The 26,247-nt window shown below is 36.2% G+C and overlaps 1 protein-coding gene across 1 annotated transcript; it reads right to left on the minus strand.

The window, feature by feature from the left end:
* Positions 1-26,247, minus strand: LOC119785163 (transmembrane protease serine 9-like). Its single transcript, XM_038287619.1, has 11 exons — positions 26,103-26,247; positions 22,965-22,985; positions 20,684-20,846; positions 19,756-20,012; positions 19,530-19,675; positions 16,662-17,010; positions 5,661-5,681; positions 4,157-4,319; positions 3,152-3,411; positions 2,893-3,065; positions 1-623 (listed from the first exon to the last, which is right to left on the minus strand). The coding sequence occupies exons 1-11, from the start codon at positions 26,155-26,157 to the stop codon at positions 255-257; spliced, it is 1,977 nt and encodes a 658-aa protein (XP_038143547.1). The 5' UTR covers positions 26,158-26,247; the 3' UTR covers positions 1-254.

Raw genomic sequence — 26,247 nt, forward strand, 5'->3', positions numbered from 1 at the left:
CAAAAGCAATTACATTTTTTTATTTTGTTTTGATCAGAAATCCCTTGTTACACATATTCAAAAAATACATTTGTCCAGTAGTAATTATGGTTGATTAGTAGTAATTCAAATAAACCCAGCCCAAACGTTAATATGGTACTTGGCAAGATCATAATGTTGCATTATTTGTTTAACTTAATAAACAACACATCGTTTCCAGGATTCCAGTTAATGATTGGTTACATTTTCTTATGTTTCTTAGTGAAACATTAACTTCAAACACTACCAACAAGAACATGAAGAAAAAGAGCAAGAATAGAAAGAGCAATAAAGTTAGAGAATTGGTTTAGGGTTCCTCCACTGCCAAAAATACTGTCATCAGTGGTTGTACTGACAGTAGTAGCAGGGCTGGTAGTACCACAGTTGAAATTTAAGTCGCTGTCCAAGCCAGTGGAGGTAAAAGTAACAAAGCCTGGTTCCATGCCAGTGACCGTGTCACTGATCCATCTCTGGTACTGGGACACTCGAGCGTAGACTCCAGGTCTCATTGGTAAAGCACAGCCTTCACCAAAACTCACAACTCCTGCCTGGACCCACGTAGAACTATTTTGGATTTGTACAACCAGTGGTCCCCCTGAATCACCCTGTGGGGAAAAAAGTTGGATGCCTTTAGTGGCTGGTTAAGAGTTATGTAATTTTTTTAATATAAACTTTTACATTCTCACTTTTTGGGTCATGGTCAAACAAGTTTTTCATAAGCACTCAAGTTTAGTTCTTCACATTATTTACCTGGAATTACTCTATTGAAAATGTTTAATGGAAAAGAGTGGCTTTCAGCAGAGCCTTTTGAATTGATTGGGTAAAACAGCTCCTTGGTAGATGTTTGGTCCAACTTATGCTTTTTCACTACTGTCGTTCCTGTTTCAACGATGAAATCAAAGATTCTGGGAAAACAGATGTGATAGCAGCAGCTGTGCATATGTTTGCCTGTGCTGCTACGTTTATATTAGTTCAACTGTGGGTTTGGCATCTTTTGTCACAGCTACTGTATATGTCCCTTCTTAAACCATAAAATCGGAATGTGATAAGCTTGCAGTACAAGATGGCTTGTTGGATGTTATAAACTAAGAAATCACATAAGAATTCAGCTTGCAGGCGAAAGTATACAAATATGGTTTTACTCAGTTGTGCCACTGCAGGAAAACACTACGCGGTTTTACAATATCTAATTTAAGCAGATAGAAAATTAAGCATTATGATTCGCAATATCCTGATTAAAGCAGTAAAAAAAAAGTTTTCAGTAAAACTTTACTGAAATGCTTTACAAAATTTAGTTGGTCTTACCTTTTGTCTAAGCATTCTCTAAAACTTTCTTCTGTATAAGAGGTTATTCAAATGTTTGCAGTTCAACAAAGATTTGCTATTGAGCCATCATTGGAAATCAGTAGGAAAACATCTAAAACTACGTATTAGCACAGCAGACACCACTCGTCTACGACTTAACCTACCATCAGGTCAAAGGGGGTACAGGCCCACAATCTTTTTTTCAAATGGTGCTTTTTGTGAACGATAAAAGGAAATAAGTTCAATGTAACTAAGTTAATTTTTTTTTATAGTGGCTGCCCACCTTAATTCATTAATGAATATGCCCTAACAAATAAGATTTTTTTCCTGCCTTATAGCATTACCTAGTGATCAATCACTGTATTTAGTGTAACCAGGCTATTTATTTATCTGTAAATAGGAATCAGGGTTTAATTTAGTTAATTTACTGGTGATATGAGTTTGAATCATGGCTAATGTGGGCATACTTTCTCCAAATTAAACTAAGTAAGCCCATGGACTCAGCCTATCAAAGTATCCTCTAAGACTTTCCTCCTAGCTGTGGAAGAGAAACCAGAAGACTACCCTCAGAATTGCAAAGGAGTTGGACCTGGAGATGACATAGGATTTTATTTAGTTTTTCTTAGGAAGTTTTGCAAGGGTACTGCAGAAATTCTGGGAAAGAACTGAAAAAAATAATTTATCGTACAAACTAAGAAACAGTGGCATTTGTGCTTTTGGCAAAAATGATCGTTTAAGCTGCAGATCTAGTTGTAGAGGCCTATCCTTTGTCACATTTGTCACATGAAGCTGATATTGATGGGAGTGTTTTCTTTTTTTTGGCTTCCACACGTGTAGTCCGATAGACTATCTGTATCAGTCAACTGAAAATTTGCAACTACGCCAACCACCCACACAAAATGAAATGACGAGAGAACAACAGCTTAAATGTGCTATGGTTTGCAAATGTAAACATCACAGATCCTGTGATTTACCTCATAAATACCACTACTAACAAAGAATTTGAAAAAAAAAAATCCCTGGAAATAAATTGCTGGAAATAAATGAAAGAGGCTTTAAAAAAGTTGGAAGTGGCTGTATTCTTTATTTCCTCATGTGGTGTGGTGTATTAAGCTTTCTGTTTATGTTGTACAAACTCCCTTGTTGATAGCTAGACTGATTTATTAGGGATTCAGACGTATTCCAGAATACTTTAGTTTAGCATCTGTTTTAGTAACATCAAACAGTTGGACATAGGCTGAAGATCTTCACTGCTGAATATACAAACCTGAAGCAATTTTAATAGTTACGTACATGTGTAGTTTTATTAACTCATATATATTTTAAAAAATTAAAATTAAAAAGAAAATAGTTTTTCCATCTTGTATATTGTATTTCGTAAACTAGTCCCCTTTTAGATGCACTTATCTCAGTATGTGGTAGAATGAAAATAAAGAGTTTTATTTGTTATTACTTGTTACTCAAGCTGATGTAACGAAACCGGAGGTTTCAAACGAATAACATTATATTCGTACATGTAATTTGTCAGTGAGTTTGAAAGAAACACTACAATGAAAAAGTGGCAGTTACCTGACAAGAGTCCTTTCCCCCTTGTATAAGTCCAGCACACAAGTAGTTATTTGTGTCCAGGTCCCCAGATAAAATAAAAAGCTCAAAATAGTCCTGGTAGTAGCATTTGCATCTGTTGTTTCCCACTATTGGTACCTCTACTTCCTGCAGGGTGTTGGAAATTACTCCAGCATCTAAGAGAAAATAATAATTTCAATGTGATGTTTGTACTGAATCAATGAGTGTTACATTTAGAGAAAAGAGATATCTTGTAACTTACCAGTAACACCAAAACCTGTGACCATACTTGTAACCCCATCATGGAAAGTGCTGTTTTCTGAAGCCAAGCAGACTGGCTGTATATAGTTAGTAAAGTTAACGGGTGACGAAAGCTTCAAGAGACAGATGTCATTTTCAAATGTATCACTCTGGTATTCAGGATGGCAGATGATTTCAGACAGTTTTCGAGTCACTTTGTTGGGGCTGGAAGCATTTAGTCTTGTAACACCAAGCTGGACTTCTGTTTGGTTGAGATCATCTCTTTGAGTAAAGAATCAAATATTTAGGTGTCAATAGAGCAATAGAGTAGGATGAATGCTTATCTTACAAACCATGTTTTAACAGACACCCATGAAAATGCCTATGTACTTGCTTGGTTGTAATACGTATGAAAGAGAAACAAAATTATAGGTCATAAATGAAACTAAGCACCTGGCCATCCTGGCCAGTTTATAAAGCTGTTAAAAATACAGAATATTTAACCATTGAATGCATTTACTGTTCAGGTCAGTTGTTCACAATACTTTCCATAATAAAGACACACTTCTCAATTGATACACATATATAAGTACATAGAAAGGTAGGTGACTTGGAGTTAGGTGTCAAAGATGCTCAAAGATTGGAACCTGAAATTATAAATTTATATAATTCCAATTCTTCACATACTTACAATACAAATTATGCATTACAAAAAAAGTTAATTCCACTGTGTTAGTCTCAGCAAAGTTTGAGCTCAGGTAATGATAAGAAGTGTAGTTTCAGACTAACTTTAATCATACAATCCATATTCCCAGTAACATTAGCACTGTTTCACATTCATAGTATGATAATATCTTCACTATCTTTGACATTTAGTACTGTGCATTGCTCAAAAGTTTATCCTCTCTAACATTCCGACAGTCAGTCTGACTTAAAATCTTGACTTTTGTTTCATGTTACCATGAAATCACCTGATAAATCATTAAGTTAACCACTTAGACAGATACAAAATAACAACTACTCTTACCTGGTTATGCAGTGAGCAGCTGTCAGCACCCATTGATCATTTATCAGTGATCCTCCACAGAGACTTCTACTTATAGTTAAAAAGACCTGCCAGGGCCAGGCTCCTGGCTGGGCATCCTGACCCCCAATGATTCGGGACTCTTTTACTAGTACATTACCACATACTGGCAACAGAGAAGGGACAAAAGCCAGAATGAGTGAAAGCAGAGCAAGTGTGCATATCTATAAAATGATATGATCTGACAGTTTGTTCACAGCAAACACAATTCCGTCAAATTTGTCACAACCTTTGGCCACTGTTGCTTGTTTGACATATTGTTGGCAATTCGCATGGCAGAGGAAAAGGGTTTCCTCCTGATGCTTCACTGCATCATTGAATTAGAAATGCTTCCATATTATCTTCTGCTTAAGGGTTTTACTTCAACATAGCAGACCTGGATTTTATAGAGCGAGTCTGAGTGCTTGATTTATATGGAAAGCCAAACAAAGCTCCTGGTGTTGGAAGTCCCTCGGTTCACCAGTTTCTCCAGAGAGGGAACATGTTTAGAAAGTAGCCTATGACTGTCATGGTTTTGGTTCTTTTAAGTTTTCTTTTTGAGTTTTCAATTTCACTTTGATCCAGTTATTTCTTTGTGGCCAATGTTATCTTATAAGGCGTTTGATGGACAATTATCTTATAAGGTGTATTATTTTCATTCATACTGTTATTTATAAACAACAGAGCAGTGGCAGTTTGTTATGGAGATTTTTTTATGCCATAACCAAGAGCACCTTGAGAGCGGGACTTCCTCTACTTGCACTCAAAACTTATATTTGCACTTCTGGTTTCCCTAAAATATATTCACTTCTCCATCAAAGAAGAGAATACCCAAAGCAGTTCTTCTACTGGCTGGAAAGGCTGTTAGGCAATGATCTAACTCCAGTGCAAGAGAGAATGAAGAAAATCCACAAACACAGCCAATGGGTTTACGAATGTACCGCTGACTCGAACAGGGAATGGCTTGCATTCCAGTAGAAGGAAATATGTTAGAGAAGAAAATATCTGTGCAAGAAGCATTAGATCTGAGAGCAAAAACAAAGGTTTGATGGAGAAGACAATAAATTTACAAGAAAGCAAATTTAAAGTTCTTAATGCAAGCATTACAAGTTTTAAATGGTAGTAGTGGAAACCTGCTCTCAACATAGGAAATGTTTACTATTGATTTTAGAAGGAAAAATCCTCCATAGTTTGGTACTCAATTATTAGTTTGTGATATTTTAACACTGAATTTATTGTACTTTTTTATTTCATTTAAAAGCTGTTTTGAATTGTTCCTATTTTTGCAATGATGATAAAAAGTATAAATAAATTACATTACCTGATGACAATACCTAAATTTCCTATTTAATAGATTAGAAAAGGAAAACATACATTTGCCCAACCATTTCTGGAATCAATCTTGACTTATCTTTCTGTGTGATGTAGGTCAGAAAACAGAACAAAACTTGTTAAATATATTGCTTACCTGGCTCCTTTGATTGACAACCTGAAATGCCAAAGAGAGAGTCATGTTAAGCTAGTCATGAGCAAGTGTGGGAAATAAGAGAAGGAAACTAAATGAAATATTTTCCAACATAGCTGCTTGCAGAAAGATTCAGGTAAGTCTGCTTCTTAAAAGATTTAAGTAAATATGTGTCACCATTGGTGGCATAAGTACCCATAGACTAAAATATCCACACTGTATATATTTTGAGCATAGACACCCTGTCGAAGACCATGTCACAGTATCTTGGTTTAAGAGTGTACTTTGACTAGGCCTCTCCAAAACCTTCATATTCTGTGGAAATACTGCTCACCTGCATAAGTATGTGTGACTTTATTATGCATTTTTCTTTTTTTTTTATTAGACAGAATTTACACTTATTATTATTACAGATTTAACACTTATTCACGTCTATTAAGCAGCACAAAAGTCAAAGCAGTTTTTTTTTTGTGTTAAGCCAGGCTACATTTATATGAAACAAAATATTTAATTATCCAAAGCATAAAGGTATGAGGGAAAAAAACAACAACAAAAAAACTACTGTTTAATCAGTAAGAGGATAAGTACCTTTCCATTCTAATGTAATTTTTGAAGACATAAAAAAGTTGCCTCTTATTTGCCTCTTGGCCTTGTTTTAAATTTATATGCTCAAGAGCAAAAAACTGCCAAAACTCCTGATTTAATAGAGATGGTCAGACATATTGCTGATTTAATAAGATGTCAAACTGATTACTAGTACCTGTTTAGCCAATTTTCATCAAAGTGGCATTAACTTAACATCCACTTGGTAGTATGGCATTTCCTTGTTGTCGATTTCTTTTGATCACTAAACGTCTGCTGACTTGACTTGTTTAAATGTTATCACTACCACCAATCAGTTGTTACTTTCAACTTATCAGGGTTAAAAAACATTATTTATTCCCCATTGTGTATGGATTTGTGCTTACAGAGTAAAAGTGGAAAAAACATCTAGTGAAATGCTTTAATTTAAAATGAGAATGTAAACATAAAAGTTTCACTCTACACTACTTGTACAAGTTTGTGACGATCAGTCATGCAGCGTTAAAAGCAAAAATAGTGAGTTAACAGTACAGTATAGTTTAGTCTTCCCGACAAACTTTGAATCCACAAAAAAAATTGAACTCTTATATGTGATGTATGTGTTGAGAGCCATTAGGCATCCTGTAAGGTTACATATAATAAATGCAACATTAATTCTTACCATTGCAGAGCATGCTGATCATCATTAAGTACCCAAACAGCCTTTGGAGAGTCATTTTCAAAGTAATGTAAGATAAATAGCACTTAGACTATAATCCTCCCTGATGAAGATACAAATGAACATTCAGTTCCACTCAAATGCCAGATTCTACCTGAACCTTTTATACCACCATCAACCCCCTTTAAGCAGGTGTAACCAAAAACCTGTTTGTCCTGAAGTCTGAGCTCAGTTTGCATTTTTGCATACATCTAATATGTTTACTTAAGAAAGCCACTTAGTTTAATCTTGGAAGATAACTTAAACTTTGTTTTTGGCTGCAAGCATAAAATATTTAACTTCTTTGAAATTAAAAGTAACTTAGATAATTGTGGAAATAACAAGAGAAAATATTAATGCATATAAGTATAAAATACCTCTTACCACTGTATAGTAGAATGGTCATCAATAAATATCCAGACAACCTTTTCAAGAGCCATCTCTAAAGTCATTTCTAAAGTATGCCAAGCCTCAAATTTCAAAAAAACTTTCATTTATAGGTTCAGCTCCTTCCCCATTATAATGCTTTCCATTCTCTATTGTGTTGTAGATATTTTGTGCAGATAAAATAGGTTAACTCAACTAAACTTTAACAGCAATATAAAGTAAGTAGTATTTCTTCTCCTAAATGAAAGTTAAAATGTAACTATCTTTGCGTAAGTGCAAGAAATGATTCATTGTTGTGCTTGCTGCACCTTCCAAAACTATTCATACTTGTTAAACTGTTTTTTTTTTTTTTCGTTACATGATAACCACAAGAGCGAGGATATTTTATTGACATTTAGCATGATAGACCAGGAGAGTTGTGAGAAAATAGATACATGGTTGGGAATTTTATTTATTGTAGAAAAGTGTGTGCATTTTTTTCTCTATTCTTGTCAGTTAATCTTTTCTTATGCCTTGTCTTGTGTCTTGTGCCTTGTGGGCCTATGACTTCCAAGCAATCAAAGGTATCTACTCTAGAAAGAGCAAGATGGATTTTTCTTTTGGTTTGAGTCCGTGCTTTAGGTAGAATATGCAAAGCTATTTTTTATTTTTTTTTTTATGAAATTGCTGGGAATTATAAACAACTCAATTTAGCGTGTATGTCATCCACCTTATATATTTCAGAAATGAATAAAAAGAACAATTTAATTTAAGTTAATCTTGAATCTCTTTTTCTCAGTTAACTTTTTACACCTCGGTAGTTAAATTATCATTTTATCTAAAGTACAATTACCACTAAACCTAACTTGATTTACTCCTTAAATAAATATTAGTAGGAACACTTGATATATATTAAATTCATCACTTACTTAAATAATAAGACATCGATTCCTCTGTATGAATCATGAATGTAATGTGAAAAAAAGAAACAAACCTCCCCGCTGCACAGTGCAGCATTTCAAAATATTCTCGATTTCAAAAACCGATGGTTTACATCGAATTAAATTCATAGTCGGGTGTTGATCCAATCAGCTTTTACAGCTTGTCTGCCAGGGTCACAATTCCAGGCTCCACCAGTCAATTGGGGAAAGACAGGGCACAGTCTGGATGGGTCGCCAGTCCATTGCAGGTTATCCCAGATAATAGGCACACACACACTCACTCCTAAGAAAAATTTAGAGACAACACTTGACCGAATATTGATGATTTCATACAAAGTTTACACAGATATCCCACACATACATGGCTTGAACCTATAAACTCCGGTGCTAAAAACTAGTGTTGCACCGATACCAGTATCTGGCGGGGCCTTGATCCAGCACCAAAATGGTGGTATCGGTAACGGCGAGTACAAACTAATAGGGCACCGATACCATTTTAAAGCCGTACGTTTATTCAGCTATTGTCACCCATTCCAGGTCGGCAATAAAAAGTTCTACTGGATTCACTGTATTAGTCTGTTTCCTGCTTCACAAAGGTAGGCAGCAGCTTGACAAAGCCATGATGGCAATTATTTTAGATCCAAGCAGTATGCAGTTCTTTATATATAAACACATACATTCATTTCAAATAGATGGTATCGGTATCAGCCAATACTGCACAGCCAGGTATCGAGTATACGTATCAGGGCCAAAAAATGGCATTGGCACTACTAAAAACTGTGCCACTATACAGTTAAAATTGAGCCTTCTAATTTGTAATCCATTGGATCAGTGAAACATAGTATTTCTGTGTGTGTAACTCATTTTCAACATTGAAACAGCCCTTCTGCTCTCTCTCCAGGTAGTATGCTAAATGACAAAGCTGTTGAGTTTCGGCTGCGCTCTCATGGAGGAACCGTTCAAAATTTATTTCAGCAAGGATTGAAATTGCAAAGCTTAGTTAGTGTCAAGGAATAAACTCCAAATCCATCCATCCATCCATCCATCCATCCATCCATCCATCCATCCATCCATCCATCCATCCATCCATCCATCCATCCATCCATCCATCCATCCATCCATCCATCCATCCATCCATCCATCCATCCATCCATCCATCCATCCATCCGTCAAAACTGTAACAAGTACATTTATTTTTTTTTATTTACTACTAGAATTTTACTTCAGAAATGCTCTGTGTCCGAACATGATTTATACCATTTGTTCAGAAGCTCATAAAGATAAAGATGACATCACAAAAATTACGTTATAGCAACTGAAGAACACTCGAGGTTTAAAGGACCAATGCCTCAGCAGGACCTTGAAAACGAACAAATGCATTCAACTTTAGTGGAATGGAGTACTGCATTGTTATCTTTACAGATCTGCCTAAAATGTCAGTCAGACAGCTGCAGTTGATCCAGAATGCACATGCTTGTGTTTTTTTTTTGTAATTATTCATGAAAATAAGGTTAGTGGAATGTGGGAAAGAATAAGGAAGTGTCCGCCAATAAAACAGGACCTTTAGAACTGTTTTTATGCAAGCATAGGTCAACAACAAGAACAATGGCTAGGTTGACCAACCAAATCAATTTAGTTTATGATTTCATGATTTACCTACTTCACTCGTAAAGAATGATGAAGTCATGTTTCTTTTGTTTCAAATTGTTTTTTTTTGTCATTCTCATTATCTATCTTTTGTTAGGCATTTGTTATTAATCTTTTGATTCTTCCGATAAGGATGGGTATAAAACATGAAGTATTTTCTTTAAATTAGTATATTTGTAGAAAAAACTCCAAACTTTGAGTTGGGAATTTACTTTTTTTATATATAAAGACTTGTGCCATAATTCATGCATGCCTATTTTTAAACACGTTTTTATATTTTGAAATATGTATTCTCTTGTTAAGAGAAATAAGTAATTATAAAATAATGCTTAGATGAATGATCAAATATAACTTTTTCCATGTTACAAAGGTTGTGTTGGTGTTTGGCATCCACGGGCTGTATGCCCAACTCCACAACTCACTGAACTTCCACCAGCTCCTTTGTTTCTTGTCATTCATTACTGAATGAATGACAAGAGATCATGGATACTGAAGTTAGATTTACAGTACCTGCATTAATCAGTCAGTTTAGTAATGAAAGACAGAAAACTAAGGACCAAGCTAAAGTTCAGGAAATGGTGGATTTGGGCATATAGCCCATTAAAACCTGTCTAAGAAGTGTTTGAGGGATGTTTGGTATTAAACCTTCATTGTGAGACATATTCTGGTGAACTGTCATTTCCTCCTTATTTGATTTACCTGATATGTTCTGCAGTCCTAGCCAGTGTGTAATAGTGTAATAACTTTTAAGTATTTCATAATGTGCCTAGATATTTAAATAAAATTATGTAATTTAACTAATGTAATGTAGATAATGTAATGCAAATGGACTTAATTGCTTTAGTCCATTTCAAAAGGCGTAATCCACATGTAGGAGGGTATAAAAAAACAACAACAAATACTCCACTACGCAGTAAAAAAAAAAAAAAAAAGCTAATTCGGTACACATGGGAGATTTTAAAGAAACATTTCCATCCAGCCCACAACATGACCGGATGTGTTGTTTTCAAATATGCAAGATACATAGGGGGCAGTGTACAGCAACATTGGAATTTTTCCGTCTGTAAGAATCCTTAGGAAAGCTTTATGGATAAAAATCCTGGATCACATATCGAGAGTGCAAACAAAAAGTGTTTAAAGAAATGTAAAAATCCCACACATCTCTCACGAAATTCCTCTTTAACTTTACCTTATGGCCAAGTGTATAAACATTAGTTGCTCATGTGATGCAACACAGAAATATTCATTGCCGACTGTGATCTGCATGACATAAAAACCAACTTTCCCTATACACACGCAAGCTCAAAAACAGAGCTTTTATAAATCTCCGCTTGGCCCTGGAGTTGTTTTAACCATTAGTTTTAAGGCGGGCATACGCTGTACGATTTTTTAAATGGTTGTGCTCATCTACATCTTAAACTCTTCAACAAAACTGCAGGGTTTCAAAGTTCACAGCTGACGTTCTAACAATGTATGGCTCGATAATCTGAAGGGATCTAACTGCTCACAATGTATGACCAAAGTCCTCATGTCGGACCAGCATCATCTCTCTGTGCTGGTCATACTTGTCTATCCAGAAGTAAAGTCAAGAAACATGAGGAATTCCCTTGCTTTCACATGCGCAATGCACAAGGTTGTGGTAAATCAGCTTGTAACTCTGGTTGAATACCATGATATGCTCATGATCACCTCACAAGGGCTGACTGAATTTTAAACATGTTTGATTTTCATCCATCAATACCATACCCAACCAGGAGGTAGATTTGAGGGGCTAGTTGCCTCTCATTACGTCCTGAATACTAGGTGATGTATAGCACATGATAAAGCTGAACCTCTGGCCTGTCCAAAAAATTCTTACATGGCTGTATAATTGGCCCAAACTGTACCAAAACTCATACTTTGTATGTCCTCCCTTAAGAGTTAAAAACAGCATCTTTGTGTAGCTGATATAAATAACCACATAAAATGTCTTATTTTCCCCAGCTGGTATCAGATGGTAACAGATAAATGAAAGCTGGAAAACAGGCGAGACTTGCAGGGTAGTGTAGCTTGAGCACCAGTTTTGAAAAACACTGCAGATATATATTCCCAACCCCACCACTTTCTGCACCTTCAGCCAGCTCCTTTTGCTTCCTGTATGTCATAACTGGACAGAATGATCTGGAGTAATCAGTTGGTCTTCGTATGGAAATAAAGGAGCTGGCTAAAGTTCGGAAAGTAGTGGAGTTGGGAATATAGCCCATTCGGGTTGTAAAATATTGAAAAAGTACAGTGAGTTTCCTGTTTCTTAGGCTACAGCAAATGCTAAAAATAAGTTAGGTCTGCCTGGTAATTGTATTTGATGTTCCATAAAGTGAACATATAACTATTACGCAGTTTTTTTACATGTTCAGCTTAGGTTTGAAATGTAACTCGTTTCACCTAGATTATTTAGAACACTGCCCTATTTGCTTTGTTTATACTTAGTGACCCAATCTTTACAGGAACTGCCACATTTTTCACCTCTGTGTCAGTCTGTCACATATCCAAACAATGACTCGTTTCCCCGGTGTTAGATCTTTCAAAAGCAAAACAAAAAAGCAATATAAAAACAAATAAATAATACGGTGAGATTATTTTCTTTAATTTTATGAAAGCAGAGCTGCACTCTATAGTCACAACTGTAGTCATTGTTAATGTCAATCAGAGTACAAATGCTGCATCCCATGTCGTAGCCAACTGGTGCTCTTAAACTATAACAGAACATATAAAATATTTTATCAGACACAAAACATAAAGGAAATTATGCTAAAAAAAAAAGATAAATGAATAACATTCTGCCAAATCTAAGATTGGTTTGGGGTTAGGTAAAAAGTGATTGCTTTTTATAAACACTATACTAGCTTGCAGACAGTTTGAGTATACTATATGAGATACTATGGGTGGAAATTAGTCCTTTAATCCTGGAAATGTTCTTTAGGTCATAAAAGTCTGAATAAGTTACCTACTTTATGTGCCTCCAAAGGTATAGCTTTGAGATTTCGGCCATAATCAGTGGTTTAGTTGAAGCTATATGCTATCTGGATCTCTCTTCCTGATTATGATTTCACTGTGGAAGCAGAATTAAATTGTGGTTTCAATATCGCTGCATGTCTGATTTCTTTTGGGTGTATAGCCCTGCTCCAGAAACACCAGACGTCATTTAGACGTCGGTTTTTAGACTAAATTTGGTCGGTCCGTTATAGTCTAGAACAGACCCATAGACCAGTTGTCGCAGGTTTGAGTCCTGGCCCTGCTGAACTTTGCCAAATGTTTCTACCCTGTCTTGTAACCCAATTTGCTGTCTGCATACCTTTGATAGTAAAAAAAAAAGAAACAAAAAAAAACATTAAAAGTTTTCAATATCTTTTCAAAGATCTGAAAATTACAGTCTTTCACCTTTCACTTTTCAATCAAATGTAGATGTTGTTTGGACTTACATGATTTTGTCTTTTTATTGTCTTTTCAACCAATTTTTGTTTGGTGGGTGAGGTTTCACTTCTTCCCTGCTGCCACGGTCAATCTTAGGCACACTAGTCATTCAGAGCGAAGGATCCCAACAGCGTCGGCCACTGGACGCATCTCTAAATTCCTTGGTTGCTCTATTTTCCATGCCTGACACTTCAACTCCATGTCACTCTAGACTAGAACGGATCGTTCAGGCAGGATTTCAGTTGCTTAAAAGCAAAGTGGATCCGGTGGAGCTTCAAAGTTACACACAACATTGTACTGATCAAATTTTACCCTGACACCACAAAAAAACTTAACCTGCACCTCCAGCACAGAGACACCAGCAAATCTCACTTTACCAATACACTACGGACGACAAAATGTTTATTTGTGAGGTGGAAAAACACATTTTCATATGACACGTCTAATCTGTTTTTAATAAAGATAAAGGAAAGTAAAAGGAATGGGCTGAAGGTACTGTATGGTGACCAGATAAAGAGCAGGCATATGATTTATTGGTTGTACTGGACAAATAAGAACTTTATTGATATATTTAAAGCCTACGTGTTTATTACTATCGTGCTATGATGAAACCCTAATTTGATCCAAGTTCAGCTTCTCCAAGGCACTCCCCTTTGAAACGCCTTTGGTTAAATAGTGTTCTTGGCAGAACCCATAGCACTTTCATGTTCACCGTAACCTCAGGAACAAGGTGTGGCCTCATGCTGTCATGCAGCTGCCTTCAGCAGAGGCCTGGCTTCAGCAGTCATGGCATACATATCCCAAGCATCTCAGGGCAGAGAAAAATGATGTGTTTTTATTACTTTTGACACCATTATATATGCTCATTTGTATTCAAATTAAGATGGGTGATTATTTAAACATATTTCTGCGGTGCAACAAAGTGAGAACACAAAAGTATTACTTTACACAGCCTTTAAAAATGCTGTCATAGCAAGGGCTTTTAATACAGAAAAGCTTCCTGCACAAAGACCAAAGCCTTATTTCATTATACTATATGAATACTAACTAAAATGATAGAATAATACTCCCTTTACAGGATGATTTTGCATTTCTATTCACCGTCTGAGAACAGTAAGCATATTTGGAGCAATTATTATTCATTATTACTCTTATTACTCATTATTTGGTGGCAGATCAGCAGAACAGACTTGAACAAACACATGCATTTTGTCAATTTCTTTAGCTGTAGAAATCAATTTAAAAAGAACCTTTAAAAAAAGCACATTTTAAAATACCTAAATACACTCATTTTCATGAGACTACATTTAGAAGTGACCCATAGTGACGCTCACTGGTTGAAAGAGAAAGTAACCCACAGTGCGGCAATAAAGAACCCACAGTGTAAGGTCTGAATCAGTCACTATTTCAAAAATCTGTAGAGTGAGAGTGGCCTGTTTTTTGGTGTTTGGGTCCAATGTGCAAAACAGAAAAGGCTACAAGAGCGAGCTCTCCATGAAACATGATTTTGAATCTTCTTTTGTACTGAGATCAATACCTTGCCATCACCATGCCAAATCTAATTCCACCAAAACTCTTTTTGACTCACCTGTAGGCAGCCAGTAAATGTTGCTGCTTGTGTAACTTTTAATCTAAAAATGGTGGTAAACACACCATGGCAAATTGATAATGTTCAATAATGCTACATCCGCATTCATACGCACAGGTCAAATTCTTGTGTACCCTGGTGAGGAAAAAAAGTACAGTAAAAAAAAGTCTTGCTAGTGTTTTCTGATCAAATGGATATCACCCAAACTGTGCAAAGGCAACTGGATAAGGATTCAAGTTAGAAGGGAAACTATCTGGAATTCTGTTTTTGAGAACCAAAGTTTATCTTGAAGAATTTTGGGTGAGATCAAATTAGCTTTAAACTAATGTCGAGAAATTAAGATGTTTTAAAAACAATTCACAATTCAAATCCAGGAGATGAATAAAACATAAAATAGAAATAAAATACTGCAAACAATGTTTTATTAAATTATTTGCCTAATCAGAAATGAATTACCTTTAATCAACTGATTCTTAACCTACTTTTTGTGAGGGAGCAGATAGCAGACATAAGGATTCCCATTAAATGAGTTTTGATTATAATTTGGTAATCAAAATCTATTGAGCATATGAGAAAACATATGGACATTAATGTCATATCAGTGTTAAAGCTAGTGAAAAGCTTGTTCTTGCTTTGTAAGCAATAGCTCAAACTTGTTAATAGCATACTATACCGCTCATTTTACTAGCTTTGTGTTTGCTCATCATTAAACACATGAAATGATCAATCATCATCAAATAAAAAAAAATTATTTAGGTAGAAACTCTACCTGACTTTTGCCAGACCTATACCTCTGCTTGAGTTTTCTCCAGCATTTAGTATTAGAGGCTTAGCATTGCAGGCCAACAGCAGGGAAGTTATTTTGTTCCAGCCAGGTAGACATCAAGGGAGTTCCTCTCCTCCATCCTTTTCAAACATCTGAAAGTTCCCTAAACGCCAACAGAAATATTGCAGTCTGTTTTGTAGCAATAAGGTTTTGAATGTCAGCCACCAGATCATTTCTAGAGAGACATTTCTGCCAATTTTCTTCTTGTCACTGTTCATAAAATGACTAATTCCCCCATTGGAGCTGTAGCTGTAGTTCATCTTAAATCTTTGATGAGTAAAACATGGCTAATGATAAGTGTGAGTTTTCGTCAACAAGACGAGACTAAATAAAAATTAGTGGGTGGTCGTCCAACGTTTAAAATGCATAATTGTTCTGTAATCTGTTAGAGAAGCTAAGCAGCATCAGCCCTGCTGCTGTGCCCTGGTGAGTCATGTCCTTTAGATTTCTTTTCAATATTGAAATTTAACAGTTTAATTTAATTCTCATCAGTGGAAAAATGCTGAATATTTAAAGGCAACTAAAACTTAAAAAGCATTTTATTTTTACTCCCAGATAGTAGTAAATCAATTAAAAAAACAAACACAACGCATAGACATTTGAATTGCTTGATTAAAAGTAAACATTTATTCACAAATCAGTGCAAATGAGCCCATATTTGCTTAAGACCCAGCTATATCAAAGTGCTTGATTAGTTAAAATTTTTAATTTGGATTTAATACAGCTTTATAGACTACGATTTCGGCATTAAATTCCGTACTATAATCTAGATAAACCCTTCATATGTCATTTTAAATGATCAAAGTAAATAAGAAATAGGTGACTACAGCTGCAGGGAAGGACTATGAAAGGGAAAAAGAATCAACCTCATTAATGAATGCACAGCAGAAACATAATTAATACATTCAATTTCCCCTGACACTAACAAAGATATGGAGAACCAGAGCAAGTGCAGACAGAGCCACAAGGTGAGTAAAGTGACTCAAGTTGTCAGCACTGTCAAAAATGCTACCGTCAGTGGGCAAGGGAGAGGTAGAACAGATGAAGAACAAGTCAAAGTTGGTGCCTGTGGAGGTGAAGGTACTAAAGCCTGGTTCACTTGCAGCTACAGTGTCCCTAATCCAACTCTCGTACTGTGACACTCGAGCGTAGACTCCGGGTTTCTTTGGAATGGCACAACCATCTCCAAAACTCACCACTCCAGCTTGAACCCACACATACCCATTGTAAACCACCAGTGGTCCTCCTGAGTCTCCCTATAGATGAAACAGAAGAGTTTTTTTAAGTGATTGTGAGCACTTATGTTTTTGTATTAAATTCAGAAACAATAACATGTTCTGGTTTGGTCATTTTTCACTTTTTATGGTTTACAAGCTGTGACATCCGCAATGAGGAGTTAAAACTGGCGAATAGATAAGATGTTTTTTTTTTCCTTTATGATGACAAAACAAAGGAAGTAAAACATTGCCCATTTTGGCCACACAAATTGTTGATGAAATATCAAGCAAACAACAGCACGCTAATGATACAGAAAACTTGCTTGCGTTTGCGTCCTTTGTAATCATATTTTGTAAAGGTTTAAATGTAATTTACCAAGGTTTTAAAAAACAATAAACGTAATTTACATCCACAAAGAAATTATAACAAATGTATTAAGCTACATTAGGTTTGCAGCTTAAACAAAGTTGACATAACTTGTTATAGATTTCTTTAGATTCAGCTATTTGTTATTTTTTAGTGGATTTATTTTGTTTCTCTAAACCTTCTTAAAAAATCCTGACTGCGTGGTAAGGGTTATTGTGTTGCTTAAAATCCAGCCAAACTTTTTTAAAGACTTTTATTTAAACTTATTTCATATTTCTGCATGTACATTTGCTTTGGTCATATGAAGTCTGGCATTAAAAATTGCCCTACACAATGCAAGTTTGCAGCTCTAAAGTTCAATGGCGTATAGTGTCTTTGGGAATCATACTGCATCTAATGCAATCCTTCCTTAGAAATTAAATTACACATGAAGAGTTAGACTTTTATTCCATTGAGGTAAAGTATATTTTCCCAGCATATAATCAGCTTTTCCAAATGTTTTGCAGTATTTTTTGAAGAAACATTGGTATGTTTTTTCTTCATCTTTCATAGTGTTTGTGAATGAAGGCTGAGGCTTAATACATAACAGGCAGTTTGTACAGAAAACTAGGCATGACCCAAATGCTGGTCACTCAGACATTTAGAGTTTTAGAAGATATGTCCCCAACTAATGAGATAATTATGATTTAAAATAAGATTGTAAATGTTTTGAGAAAGCACTTTGCTTTTATTCAGCAAGAAGACTTTTAATGGATTGTCATTTAGGTCTAACATACCGGTAGTTACTTGGAGAATAATTGCTTTCTAAATGAAAACAGATATTAAAACATTGACTTATTTATACTTAATTTCTCAGATTTATGTCTTTCGTCAGGTGGCAGTGGTTTTGCATTGAAAGACAAGCCAGTTAGATTTAAATCATAAGGATGATGTACTTTATTCATATTGTTTGTTTCCTAATTTCTCTTTAAAAAAGGCACTGGCTGTGTGTGAGTGTCCACCCTAAGCCTTTAAACTCTTTATCATTATATAGTGCAGGGACTATATAATTGGCAGCTGGCCAATAGACAGTGCCAGGGTGGTGCCCCCCGCCCAATGAACTGGATAAAAATATAATTATAAAATTAAAATATTTCAAAATAGCATATAATGAAAAGTAAAGTTATTTCATTGGTTGTGGGAATGGTGACATATTTTTGCCCCTGGGATGCAAAAATCTTTGCCCACAGACTCTTGTTAAAGTTGTGCAGAAGCTCCTCTGCAAAGCAAAAGATAGGACCATCCTGCGGTGCAGCTCCATTTGCACACCACCTACCGCCACAGTGCTGACTTCACAGTCATATGTTACTAAATGAGACAGATTGACGGGTTTATATAATTATTTAGCAACAAGGCTTGGCTAACTGCATGCAGCGAGGCCCACGCTTTATTCTGCTTTACCTACATTCTTTGTCAAATGTCAGGATCCAACCCAGCATGGATTAAGACAGGTATGACTAATTTAAAGCACTGTTCAGAAAATGTTATAATGATGTTTTTTGTTGTTGGCATTCATGTAAATATACTGGTGTGATACCTTAGTATACATTTGATTGATTTTTGGTATTAGTCCATTTTTAATTATAACCCCTCCTGGAAAAAACTCCACCAGCCACCACTGGACTATACAGTTGACTTTATAGTAAACTCAGTTAACTGACCATTCGGGCAGATGATCACTGTTTTTGTTCCCCATTGGTCACATAACTCCCTGCATGGTGCATGTGCCATCTTTAGTCTTTCTCACCGGCCCACAACAAAAACCATGATGCAGGAGAGGATAGGTCTCACAAATTATTTTGGGATGTATCTGCTCATCTAGTGACCATGGATGATCTCAACTTTTCAAGGTTCATAGTGGGAAATTTCGAGTCTACTACTTTTGCATCCACTAGCTGTTCATACACTCATCTAAAATGGTGTAACAACTATATAGTGAGTGCCCTATATAGTGATTAGGGTGGACATCCGGACACAGACACTATTAAGTGCCTTTTTCTTGTGGTCTCCTGGTATTAAGAGAGAAAAATAGAAAGTAGATGGCCGATTGGATAATTGGACAGAAAGATGAATAGATATTTCTTTTTCAGTCATTACCAGGCAAGACATTAGACTAGATTATGTCCTACAGATTAAAGAAAATCCAGATCACCTGACATGAGTCCTTTCCTCCCAGATCAAGGCCTGCACAAATCATGTTTTCTGTGATGGTGAATTCTTGATTGTAACATGAGCACTTATTGTTTCCCACAATTGGCACTTCTACTTCCTGCAGGATGTCAGGTGCCATCCCGTTACCTAAGTGAAGGAATATTTCAGTGTTCTGCTGGGAATTTACAAACAGTACTGATAACCAAGATACATTTTTTGGAACTTACCTAGGTCTCCAAATCCAGTGACCCAGCTGTTAGTACCCTCAAGAAAGGTGCTCTCCCCTGAGGCTAAGCATACAGGCTTTATGTAGTCTGTAAAGTTGACAGGAGCTGACAGCTTCAGCAGGCATATGTCATTCTCAAAGGTAATTGCATCATAGCCAGGATGGCAGAAGGCTTGTACAATCCCCCGACTCACTTCATTTGGGTTGGGATCTGATAAATTGTGGACACCCAGATGGACTTCAGCAGTAAGAATATCACTAAAATACACAAAAAAAACATTAAATTGGTGAGAATGGTGAGTTCACTATTTATACATTTTCATGATCATACCCGGTCAGCAAATATTGGTTTTGTGTGATGAAATATTGATTTAGTTTTAAACAAATTGTGACATTTGAACATATTTAAGCATCACCAAACTACTTGATTCTGTTAAGCAAGTTCACAATGGGGATATTAAATGGTATTGATCTTATTATGCACACTTATTTGAAATCTGACCATAATAAAGTTACTATTAACTCAGTTACTGAATTTTCTTAATTCAATGGAATCATATAAACAAGTGTATGGGATTACAAGACATAGTCAGTTTTGAACTGAGGTTTCCCTTTTTTAGGGAGTATGATGAAGAGCACAAATAGAGAGCACTGCATACAATTGATGTCTGTGCTCTTAGATAGTTGAACAGTAGATTAACGGATTTAAGAGAAAAGACAAAAATAGCTTTCTTCTTGAATGTGGTTGGCTGGTCTACAGTCCCCAAAACCAGTAACCCAGTTGGTAGTACCATTTTTTACATTTAAAAAGTTTTGAGAACTTGCACTGTTATTCATGTATGTCCACACCTGTGCTAAAAGAAGGAAAGAAAAGCCACCCATGACAAGATAATTGTAACAATGCTAAAGGACTTTGAGTGTAATCTCACCTTCCTACACAGTGAGCAGCCGTCAGCACCCATTGTTCATTGATCAGGGATCCTCCACAAAAGTGGAAACCGGCGTCCTGTAAGCTTGCTTGCCAAGGCCAATGCCCAGGGATTGCGTCCTGACCTCCAACGATTCGGGCTTTTGTAGCAACATAACCACATTCTAACATGGGAAAAGAGATGGACTAGATTAAAATGGTTCATATCTAAATTCGATAACATGATACCAGAGATGTCATTAGGGATGGTTAGCAATCGATTGATTTACCTTTTGCCAACATTCATGTTGAATAAAAAAGTATAAACTCCTTTGTTTTAGTGATTTACTTTGATTAGATGAGCTGGTCAGGTAAACACAGAAATGTCTATAATCAAACTCAATATAAAGATTTATTTTTGACAAGCTAGGTGACTCCAGAAAATCCTAGATTGGTACAAAATTTGTGAAAATTCACAGAGATTTATAAATAATATGAAAAGTAAAAATTTGGTTAGATTTTGGCTATATGGTTAGGTTTATATTCAGTGATGGGACTAACGGCGTTGAAAGTAAAGGTGTTACTAACGCCGTTACCTTGTTTTAGTAACGAGTAATCTAACTAATTACTTTGACTGTTACCATTGCAGACACCCCGTTACTGCGCGTTACTCAGGTCGCACAATGAACCTTTTTTCATGATAGGACTCGTGTGCGCCTTGTCATGAGAGAGGGGAGGATGAGATTGGCTGATGTATAGTGAGATTCCGTCTGTCAGTTGGGTAGGTGGGTGTTTCTGCTGGTGGGTGTTAACGTACAGCACACACAGAGAGATGGAGAGTGAGGAGGACTCCAGCAGCAAAACAGCGTTTTCCAGATGGAAATACCGGTGCTACGCCGAGCTGCGTTTCCCCATCACATACGGTTTCCCCTGCATCTCCGCACAGCGCAGGCGGCACGATTCACCGCGCAAGCAACAGGAAACGCGCATGCTCGCTAAAGGCGCGCAACAGTCGCCCTGTGCTCGCGCCACAGGAGAACTATGGAGAGCGTGAACGATCAAATGATAGCCTAAATGGAGAAAGGGAGAAATCTGGATGGATGGATGGATGGATGGATGGATGGATGGATGGATGGATGGATGGATGGATGGATGGATGGATGGATGGATGGATGGATGGATGGATGGATGGATGGATGGATGGATGGATGGATACTCTGCCTTTTCAACCTACTGTATTTTTTATTTTAAACATTATTTGATGGCCTTTGTGGCAGGGATGGAGATCCATATTTTATGTCACACACAGAGTATAGATCTAGATAGATAGATGGATAGATAGATGTTGCAGTATCTATAACACCCCAAACACACAGGATTTCAGAATTAGACATCCCCAGTTAATAATTTCATATAGTCACCAGATCTGAATGCCCTGTTAAAAAACTTCACATGGCGTTCCCCCCTGATGTAATTTACGCTGAGTTGCAATAAATGCTAAACTCTCTGCAGGTTCTTGTCTTTGTCGTCCGCTCTATTCAGCTGGCTTTGGAAACACACGGCGAGAAGGTGGGGGCTGGGTGGTGAGGGTTACGGGAGCGGGAAACGCAAAAGTAACGCAATAGTTAGTTTTACTAGTAACTAGTTACTTGTATTGTGGAGTAACTCAGTTAGTAACTCAGTTACTTTTAGGGAGAAGTAACTAGTAACTATAACTAATTACTTTTTCAAAGTAACGTGCCCAACACTGTTTATATTATATATATATATATATATATACACACACACACACATATATATATATATATATATATATATATATATACATATATATATATATATATATGTGTGTGTGTGTATATATTTATATATATATTCTTTCCACGTTGTTAGAAGTTTTAGAAAATAAAAAAAATTGTCTTGAAGAGTGAATAGAGCAGATTGACAGACAATGTTGTTAAAGGCGAATTTATTAATTTTTTTTTACAATTTTGGTATAGTTACTGCTCGAAGTGGGTTGCTCTGTCAGTTAGTCGCTATACTCTGATTAATGATTAAATGATTACTAAATTACATCATGATTATTCAAATAATTGATTAATCATGATTAATCAACTTAATTGTTTCAGCCCTAAAATGATACTGTTACCATAGTTACAATTGGAGAAAATTACATATACATGTAGGACTGAGGTGAGCTGATGGAAAAAACTGAAACTAATTGTCTTGAAATATGCAGAGACAGCACATAAGCTGAGAAGAAAGAAATGGTGAAACTTGTAGAACTGATATTTAAAACTTACCTGGCTCCTGTGATTGACAACCTGGAACACAGAACAAATGCATGCTTAGGTTTTGTGTTGAAAATTTTCCACTAAAGCAACTTGGATGACTTTGCACAAAAACTTCATAAGCTTTTTCTGCTTTCTTTTTCTTTCCCCATATTTTAAGTTTAAAACCACATTAGGTTTTGACCTGACTTATAACAAGCATGAGAAAAAAGAGAACTGATATTTTTTTATTCAATGTTTTTCTTTAATAATTTTTTTTTTGCAGTGATGCCAAATATCTTGGGGATTGTTTAAGGTTTTACCAGGTCATGCTTATTTTGAGAGACATTTTTTTCATTTACACTACTACATAACATCCCTGTAAATTACTGTAGCAAATTCCAACAAAAGAAAATGAAAAACAATCTACTGGACTTTGTTTCGAAGTTTAAAGACGTTTCAATTCCCATCCAGGAAGCTATCTCAAATCAAAATGTCAGGAATAGTGGTGATTTTGAGGTTTTATACAGTAGCCCAACGAAGCCTTGTGTTTGTTTTAAAAACATGCAAACTGAAATGAACGACGGGCTCCACCCCCTTGGGATGGGGGTCGTTTTGGCTTCTTTTGTTAGCCTGCAATGCCCCATGCCCAAGTGTCTGAAAGGTCGGTCGTTAGAGGGAATCCTTGGCCTGGCTGAATAGGCGAGGTCCTTTGCTCTGCTGTACAGGGGCTGGGACTGAGCATACCCAAACTGGGAATTTGTCATATCAGCAAGGAAATCCAGAAGACATGCAGCAGAACACAACCCATATGTTGCTGGAGTCTCTGAAAAACTCAAGGGGATTTTCTCCAAACACAAAATCCAAGTACATTTAAAACCAAACCAAAATTCTTTCTTTGGAATGACTATGACTGAGAATCTCCACCAGCATAATGTAGCAAAATGTCGTATTAATTTATTCAATTTGCTTTTTACATTAAATGTGGCATTATTATCCTCAATCACATCACAACCTGTGGATGTGGACCTGAAACCTAAGTCATCCTTTTCAGTTATTCTGTTTAAGTCTTAAAACCTGCTATTATGTAATAAGTTAACATAGTGCCAACTCCCTGTATTTTAGTACCTACAGTTAGGCAAATCTATTACATTAACATCTTAGTCTAAACGTTTTCCATTTTCCCTGAAAGAGTTTCATATCTTCTGAAAAAGTCAGCCATATTTGGAAAGGATTTTTTTTTTTATGTCTATCACTGGCAACAATGAATGTATATATGTTTTTGTTCAGGCGTTCAGATCACACTATGGCATCACACTATGACAAGGTAACCTTACAGCTACATTTTAAGCAATTTATGTCAAGAATGTTTCTTTACCTCAAAGCTATATTTATTCATATTGGGTGTAAAAGAAATAGCACTAGCAGGCCAAGTGAATAATGCCGAGACCGGTCTGTTCTTCTAGGAACTATGCTTATTTACAAACCCCGCCCAGAACTCTAAGTAATAGACGCAACCCAACCTGTGATCAAAACTTATTCACACAGCTAGTCATTTTCATTAGGCGATTTTAGTCAAAATGTACTTCATTAATGTAGCATCAGCAAAAGTATTGTCTTAACAACAGAGGTGAGAGGGCATCGGCTGATGCTCATATGCACTGCACATGCAGGTGAGCCGCAGTTAACAAGCTGAATGCATGGCCTTTTCTTTTTCTCAAAAAAACACTCACGCTGGCATGCATATCTTTACATTTCTTTTAAAAAAGCTGAAAAAAAAAAAAAAATACTATTTAGAATGCACAACATAATTATTTAGGGGAGTGATGACCTAGTGGTTAGGGCATAGAGCCTGGAATCCTGAGATTGTGAATTCGAAACCCACTCCCACAGACTGCCACTCTGGCTCTCTAAGCAAGATCCTTAACACCCGAGTTTTCCCCGGGCGCTCCACGATGGCCGCTCCTCAACTGAATGGGTTAAAGGCAGAGGTAAATTTCTCCAATGTGGATCAATAAGGTTAAATTATTATTATTTCAGGAGCCTTTACCTCCAAAAATATATGAGCTTAAATTAACTTACTCCGATGTCACTGTTGATTTTATAACCATGGTGTTTAGTCACAGATGTTTAGGTCTTGAACTTAAGTGTTTTTCATAAAAAATTGTATTGTCCAAAGTCACTTGCGGTGCTATTCATTCCTGAATACTGAACAGACAAAGACTGTCTTTCACTAGCAGCGATTGATCTTGGTTGTAAGCACATTACGAGCTATCAGTGCTAGGTCAGGGAGGCTTTTTGTATGAACCTTCCACCAGAGAAAATACTAGCATCCTCCTTTGGTGTCTTCTGTTCAGTGTAGGATGTAAAATTGGCTTGTATGGGATTAACTGTGCTTGTCAAATGGCAGGAGAGGACATATTGTACAACCAACTAAATCCTTTTCTAATTTTTGCAAAAGTATTGCAGCTAAATCTAATGCAGCTAGCTTTGTTTTGCTTCAACCTTCTGCCTCATGCTGATGTGTTGACATCATACACGTCACTGCATTTCATTGACCCGAAACATCAATGATCTGTTCATCATCTGTAACAACATCATCTGTATCAATGCTAACACATCTGCTGGCTCCAGGCAAGATGTATTTTTTGGGAGTTTGTGAATGCACCGATCTTACAACAATACATCTTGCTTGGAAGGTGAATTTAAACCGGCCTTTACAATAATCTATATACCTTCAAAACTGAATATATTTTATTGCTATTTCTTCAAAAGGATTATGTAGCTGGCCTATTTAGATTAACAGTGTGACACTGACATAGTCTAATATCAATTTGACAAATTATGTACTCAAATGTACTCCAAAATCAATAAAGAATTTTTTTAAGGCTAATTATTAAGCATATCATATGTAATGAAGTAATGCTTCCCTGGCAAAGATGACATTGGTGAAAAAACCTTTAGCTATTTAAATAAGTGGTTTTAAATAAATGATCCTTTTGTTTTTAATGATTTCTTCTTACTTGACTTTTTAAGTATAACAACAGTAACATTTCTTTGTACTGTACAGACAATTGTAGCTTTTCTCCCAAACTGGTGCTTAGCAAAAGCAATTGATATTACTCAGAGGAAAAGAAAGGAAAATATGAAATGAAAATATTTCTTTCTTACCATGGCATATGAGAATGATCAAGGCAACACACTCGGAGAGCTTTTGGAGAGCCATCTTCAGAGTCTTCTGAGCTGATCAAGTGTCAAGCTTTTATAAACCTTACCTTAGATGTTTAGCTACACCCCTAATGCCATTCATTCTATT

The sequence above is a fragment of the Cyprinodon tularosa genome, unplaced genomic scaffold, assembly GCF_016077235.1.
Source record: "Cyprinodon tularosa strain WSP-4 unplaced genomic scaffold, ASM1607723v1 ctg1061, whole genome shotgun sequence".
Lineage (NCBI taxonomy): Eukaryota > Metazoa > Chordata > Actinopteri > Cyprinodontiformes > Cyprinodontidae > Cyprinodon > Cyprinodon tularosa.

Excerpts from the sequence above, each read along its gene's own strand:
- LOC119785163 (XM_038287619.1), bottom strand. The coding sequence starts at position 26,157 with ATGGCTCTCCAAAAGCTCTCCGAGTGTGTTGCCTTGATCATTCTCATA. Across the intron at positions 22,986-26,102 it reads GATCATTCTCATATGCCATG|GTTGTCAATCACAGGAGCCA; the intron begins GTAAGAAAGAAA and ends TCTGTGTTCCAG. Across the intron at positions 3,412-4,156 it reads GCTGCTCACTGCATAACCAG|AGATGATCTCAACCAAACAG; the intron begins GTAAGAGTAGTT and ends CTTTACTCAAAG.